Source organism: Rhea americana, unplaced genomic scaffold (assembly GCF_003343005.1).
Source record: "Rhea americana isolate MKP2758 unplaced genomic scaffold, rheAme1 scaffold_181, whole genome shotgun sequence".
Classification (NCBI taxonomy): domain Eukaryota; kingdom Metazoa; phylum Chordata; class Aves; order Rheiformes; family Rheidae; genus Rhea; species Rhea americana.
Genome location: NW_028185939.1, coordinates 569,108 through 575,668, shown reverse-complemented (window position 1 = coordinate 575,668; position 6,561 = coordinate 569,108). Strand labels below are relative to the sequence as shown.

The following is a 6,561-nucleotide window of genomic DNA, read 5'->3' as shown; positions in this document are numbered from 1 at the left end:
GGTACCGTGTGACACCGCTACAGCTGCAGGCCCAGTATGGAGCAGCATCAATACCGCTGCGGCACCAGTGCAGGGTGACGCTGTACTGGGCTGCGGTACCGTATGACGTGACACCAGAGTGGCTGTGGCCCCGCACAGGTGGTGCACAGGCGCCTGCTCATGTCGCCCCCGTCCCTTTCCATCAGTCGGGGTCACAGCCCAGGGCCTGCCGTGACGCCCCGACCCCCTGTGCTTCTTGCCTTGCTCGCGGCTCGTGGCTTCGGTCCGTTCTGCTCTTGCCTCCCGGTCTCGGGGCCTGCTGAAGCGCAGAGGCAGCCGTGGAGGTCGCTCGCTCACCGCCGCGGTGGATGGAGCAGCTGCGACGTGCAGGTCTGGTATCCCAGGTCGCCTTGATTTGCGGCTGTTCCCTGCAGCGCTCGCCATGGAGCCGGGCACCATCGACAACCTGTCCATCCTCTACCAGAGCCCGGACTTCATYGTGGTCAACAAGCACTGGGACATCCGCATCGACAGCAAGATGTGGTACGAGAAGCTSACCCTGCAGAGTCAGCTGAAGTACCGGTTCCCCGAGCTCGCCGACCCGGACACCTATTACGGCTTCAGGTAAGTGCCTGCGAGACCGAACGGACCTTTTCTTCRGCTGATCTCAGTCCGCTGCCCACAGCCTCCTTGCTGGGTGGCACCATGTGGGAACAACGATGGGCACCGCTGCTGTTGATGGGCTGCCTCAGGTCTGGGGCCACACCGGGGCTGGCGTGGCACCAGTGAGTGACACAGGATACAAGGGGCAACTAGGGGGTACGTGGGGCAACATCCAGCCACAGGCTGAGCTGTGCTGTGCCTGCCACTGCCTTCGCTAGGTACAGCCTCAGGTTGGCATCTTCCCCTAACTTCCCGCGGAACATGACGTTCCTCATGCTCCCAGTATAGGAGCATTTCTCTGCTTCAGGGTTGTCACTGGCAGGCAAGTTGGACTGTCCAGGAGGGTCAGGCACCCAAACTTAGTGCCCTGCCTCGAAGCAGAGCACGTATGAAAGAAAAACTGCAGCTGCCAGGAATCCCCTGGAGATGTTCCACATCCGTCTCCTGCGCAGGTTTTGCCACCAGCTCGACTTCTCCACCAGCGGGGCCCTCTGCGTGGCACTCAACAAAGCCGCGGCAGGAAGCGCCTACAAGTGTTTCAAGGATCGGCTGGTGACCAAAGCCTATCTTGCCCTGGTAAGTCCAGCCGCCGGCTCTCCTCCGTCACAGCTTGCCACAGCCACCATCAGCCCGTCTGATCTGTGAGTATCTGAGGTGGTTTGTAGGCCCACGGGACTGTACAAAACACCGAGTTTTCCAGCCTGATCCTGCTGCCAGGGACACCTGGAGTGCAGAGTCTGGACACCCGTCCTGCAGCCTGGTGTTCTGCAGCAGTTTGTTCGCTGCCTCCGGGAGYTGGACACCTCTTCTGAGCGTGCTAAAAGGGGAGCAGCTCCTGCGTGTCTCCTGCCTGGCGCGGCTGAGCAGCGAGGCTCGGGGCTCGGTTTGTCCGGTGAACCAGGTTTCTCCCCTCCGCCCTCCAGGTCAGGGGCCACGTGAAGCAAAGCCGAATGACGATCCAGTACGCCATAGGGAAGAACACGACCGAGGGCATGACCCACATGATGTGCATCGAGGGCACGGAGGGTAAGCACCCGGAGCGGAGCCGCGCGCCACCCGAACGGCGTTTGCGCCGTGAGCTGACCCCCTTCCCGCTCGCCTTCCAGGCTGTGAAAATCCCAAGCCTTGCCAGTCGGAGCTGATCGTTCTCGAACACGGATCCTACAGCGGGGAGCCCGTAACCAAAGTGCTGCTGCAGCCGCTGACAGGTGGGAGCCGGCGGCTGGGGCTGCGCCAGCGCGCAGCAGGATTTCTRCCCTGGGACACGATGGCAGGAGCTAGGGGCTGAGTGCTGGCTAGCTCTGCTGCTTGGCCAGGCACGGCTCGTACGCTCGAGCTGGTAGGAAGAGCTGCTGAGCCAGAGAGAGGAGCCGTTGGCCCTGCTGCTGCCCTGCGCGGGCCTCCCTGGCCCTTGGCTGTAACGTGGTTGCACGGTGCAAAGCAAAGTTTGGGAAGGGTTGAGCTGAAGGCTGCGCTCAGCTCATGGGGATTTGCGTCCTCTGAAGGGGGGGACAGAGGGGATTGGTGCGTTGTCACCTCGGACCACAGGGCCCTCAACCGCAGTAACTGCTGTCTCTGATGACCCTGCCCCTGGGTTCCCCCTAGGGCGGACACATCAGCTCCGGGTTCACTGCAGCGCCATCGGCCACCCCATCGTGGGCGACTTCACCTACAGCCACAAGACGGACAGCAGTCCCTACAGGATGATGCTCCACGCCTACTACCTGCGCATCCCCACCGGGAAGGAGCTCATCGAGGTCTCTGCACCCGACCCCTTCGTGACCRCCATGGACAGCAACTGGGTGCCTCACCACATCACTCACCGGCTAGATGAGACCATCCAGGAGCTAAAGGACAAGATGATCCAGAAAGGAGAAGAGGAGGAGAGCCAAAAAAATGTGCTTAGTAGCAGAGGAGAGGAGGCACCGAGCAAAGCTGGGAGAGYGGAGACAGAGGACCAGCGAGCCAAGTGTGAGCAGTGGTTGGCGGAGTGGACTTTGGAGTGAACAGCAGAAGTTTCTGCATTTCCAACCCAAAGCTCCATTTTTGTCCGAGTGGGTCCTGGCCAGCCTCCCCTCCAAGCCCAGCGCTGACCACATCTGCACTTCTTGTACACCATAGTTTCCTTCACTTCTGGGACTGKGATGAGACAGGTTTTAGCAGCAGCTAGGATTGGCTTATTTTGTAACATCCTCATCACCCGCCTGACCCCTCGATGCCCCTTCCCTAACTCCACGCCTCAGCAGCAGAGTTAGCGTGTCCTGCAGCAGCTTCGAGCGCAGGTCGGACCCAGGGTGTCCCGCGCTGTCCTCGGGCTCAGGTGCGGTTGGGTGAGCACCGAGACGAGSGTCGCCAGTGGAGCGGCGGCGATGTCCGCGGACGCGAAGCGCGAGGGTGCCGGAGCGCGCCCCGTCGAAGCGGGGGGAGAACCCGAGTCGTACGTCCTGCTGGACGCAGCATGGGATCTGTTTCCCACCTTCCCACCCCTTGCTCCTGCCTGTGGGCCGGGTCCCGCCAGGGCGGGCGGCGAGTGGGGCTGCCCCACTGCGGGAGCAGAGAGGGGGCTCGGGAGGCTGCTGGCCAGTTCGGGGGCCGAGGACAGCCCGGCGGCGCCTCTCTAGGGCTGCGCGGGGCAGGTTCCCGCGCGGCTTTCCTGCTGACTCGGCCGCCGGGTGTTYTCCCCGCCGAACTGAGCGGTGCGGAACAGGAGAAGTCCCCTAACCGCCGCAGAGGATCGCTGCTTTCCCCCCGTCCTTGCCGATTTCCTGGCTGCAGCAGCCCACGTGTATTTTTTTAAAGCTTTGTTGAAGATGAGTGAATTAATACTAATAGATTTTAAACTTTTTCCAAATTTCTATGAAGAGAATCTAGTCTTTTAGCAGTTCTGAAATACTGATGGCCTCGGAAACGCGTGTATTTTTAGTACTTGTACCCGAAATAGCCAGCATCGCTAAGCTATTTTTAATAGATCTGATTATTCTTTCTACTAATACCTCCTTTTCTTAGCACCCGCTTTTATCCTGGATACGAACGCAACCCCTGCCGGGGCGGGATCAGAAGGTAAAAGCCTGTTTCTGCTTTTCCTTAATGTCGGGGAACAAGGATCATGTTTTTGTCCCTCGCTAGCAGGGTGCTAGCACTAGATGGAGCTGGAGACAGGTCTTGTGGTTAGACAGTTTGCTGGGGCTCCGGCGGGGTGCGAGCAGGCGGAGAAACGGCTGAAGCTGCTCGAGACGCCGACGGCCCGCGGGCGGCCGGGAGGAAGCTCGAGTTTCGGGCTGGAGCTCGGCGTTGCAGCACRCAACCAAAACTCGGTCTGAGAATTTCCCTGCTTCGCCAGTCCACTCCGTGCTGCCCTTGCGCTCTGGTTTCCACCTCGCTTCTCCTCTGCAGCCCTTAGAGGAAGYTTTGAAAATAAAAAACTGGCTGGAGTGGGATTATGAGAAACAGCCCTGAGGCTGCCGAAGGATGTCGGTGACCGCGGCCCCCTGACGTGTGCTGCCACGCGGCCCTTGGTGGGGAGCTCGGCTGCGGCTCTGGCGCCCCGGTTTTTGTGCCATTAGTTGCTCCGCAGGTCGTGGCCTCGGCTGGCACCGACGYGCGTGCGCCAGGCGCCGGTCACCCGGACGGTGGCGGCCGGGAAGCCCCTGCCGGGACCGCTGGAGGAACCCCGCACCCATCCCAGCCTTCACGTATTGCACTTTTTACCCCACCTTGCAGGAACYGGAGATAAAATGTATATTTTCCGTATCTTGGAGCGAGGTATTTTACGGTAGCCCTTCGCCYTGCTTTCCCTTCGTGCTGGCGTGCAGCGTTGCTCCGTCCTGATCGTGTAATTCCTTCCACCAGATAATTCGCTRTGTCTTGCGTGAATGCACCTGTGTTTTGGGGGGTTGTGAGTGGCGTGTTGTGGCGTTCTGTGCATCTGGGAGTAATCCTTATTTACAGCTGCACGTTTGTGGATGTTACTGGAGTAAATCATTACAYGTGTGTACTGCATTTGAACTAGCGGTCTCTTAATTTGCCCTGCAAGAGCCCCGATGCAGCGCCGAGGGGCTTTGGGGAACGGGCACGAACCGTCCCGGCGAGACGGGCTCCAACCTGGCCAGCCTGCTGGGCAAGGACGGGCTTTGCTCTCCCCCCCCTCGCCCAGGTAAAATCCCCGTTGCAGAGACGAGAGAGTTTACCCACCTGAACACCATCCTGGCCGGCAGCTTCGGGACGGTGGAGGAAACTCGAAGATGCTCCACCATGGAAGAGRGTTTAGTAGATCTTGGTAAGACGAGCAAGGATGCAGGCAAGGAGGCGAATGCAGGTGCCCTCGCRTGCTCGGGGGATGCTGGCCCCGCTCTTTCTGCAGCTCATCTCTTCCCATCGCCGGCCCCCTCCAGCCACGAGGCTCTCCGGGCTGTGCTGCTTCCCTTGCTCCCGAACCTCTTGTGCTCCCCTCTGCTAAAATAAAAGCACGTTCTTCTGTAAAATGGGGGGAGAAGGCGGGGATGACGCTGGCCTGGAAGCCAGCCAGCTCCTAGCCGTTCGTGTCGGAGGGGCTCAGTTACGATGGTGCTTTTCCAAATCTGGCCCAGGGTCTGCCCCAGTGCACGGGGTTTTTCACCAACTGGTTTCACACATTTTCTTCCAGCCAGAAAAACGCCACTTTCTCCCTCCCCTTCGCGTCCCCGAGCAAGACGTGCGTGCCTTTCCGGGGGGGAAGGCTGAAGCATCCCTCTTCCCGGAGCAGGTTTGGGAAGCCCCTCTGTGCCCGGGGCAGCGGCAGCAGCCCAGCGCCGAGGCTGCACCAGCCGCTTGCTCTTCAGCCTGTTCGCTCCACTCTGCCCCCGGGACCTTTTCCATCTCAAATACCCGCGGTTCAGCCCTATTTTGCGCTCGCTGCCGTTCCCCCACCACTCCCCAGCACATCCCTAAGGCCACCCTCGCCCAGGACCCGCAGTGGGGGCCACCCGGGGTCCCGGGCGCCAGCTCGGGAAGGTCTGCCCCGCGGGCGCCTCGCGGCACGGCCCCCGGGCACCGGTGTCCGCTGCGGCACGCTGCCAGCCGCCCCCGTCCCTCGGTGACCCGCGTTTGCACCCAGACCTCGAACAGAAACTGGTTTCAGTTTTCTGAAAACAGAAAAACCCAGAGTCACCCAATAAAAAAAATATTTGACTGACAACATCAGCAGCTGCTTTTGTCCCAGGCCGAGTAGCAGGAGGAGGAAGAAAAGCTCTGCCTAATTTCAAAACACCGCAGCTCTCCCCCGGCAAGGAGCRCTGGGAGCAGCGCAGTGCTGCCCGGCAGGGCGCACGGCGCCAGCGGGTGACACGCTGCGGGGGGATTTACTGGTGTTTAGGTGGTTCGCAGAGACAAGTGCCTCCAAGCACGGCGTTTTAAGGACTCTTCTATATCAACAGGTCGTTCCTCAAATTGAAGCAGCTGGAAAAACGAGTGGCGGCCCAAAGACACTCTCGGTGCTGCTCAGATTTCAAACTGGCGCATGGCGATCCAGAGACCCCGAACAGCGCTGACCATTAAAATGCAAAAAAAAAAGGGGGGGGCAAAGAGCCTTCGGTTCCCGGCGCAGCCAGGACTGCCGGTGCTGGCTCCCCACGCTTGGGTCGTCCGTGGCCCCAAACGTTGTCTCAGGGCTCCCGGCAAGCCTGGCGCACGCGGTGCCCCCGGGGTGCCCTGCCGCATCCCTGCTCCCCCACGCACCCCCCCCCCCCGGCTGCAGAGCCCCGGGCCCTTCCCGCCGGCACCCATGGAGCAAACAAGTTTCGGTAATTTTAGCTCTCCGACGGGAGCTATTTTTTGCAGCAGATCCTTCCAAAATAGAAACCAGAAATATCGGAGAGCTGCTGACCAACACCTTGCTTTGCAGGACCGGTTCATCGGCTTCGCCCGCGCCGCCGGCGAGGCCGY

At 60.7% G+C, this 6,561-nt stretch overlaps 1 protein-coding gene across 1 annotated transcript; it reads left to right on the top strand.

Moving 5' to 3' along the window:
• Positions 1-355: 355 nt before the first annotated feature.
• RPUSD1 (RNA pseudouridine synthase domain containing 1) lies at positions 356-4,641 on the top strand. Its single transcript, XM_085301943.1, has 5 exons — positions 356-603; positions 1,095-1,218; positions 1,566-1,668; positions 1,749-1,850; positions 2,248-4,641. The coding sequence occupies exons 1-5, from the start codon at positions 422-424 to the stop codon at positions 2,646-2,648; spliced, it is 912 nt and encodes a 303-aa protein (XP_085158069.1). The 5' UTR covers positions 356-421; the 3' UTR covers positions 2,649-4,641.
• Positions 4,642-6,561: the final 1,920 nt, after the last annotated feature.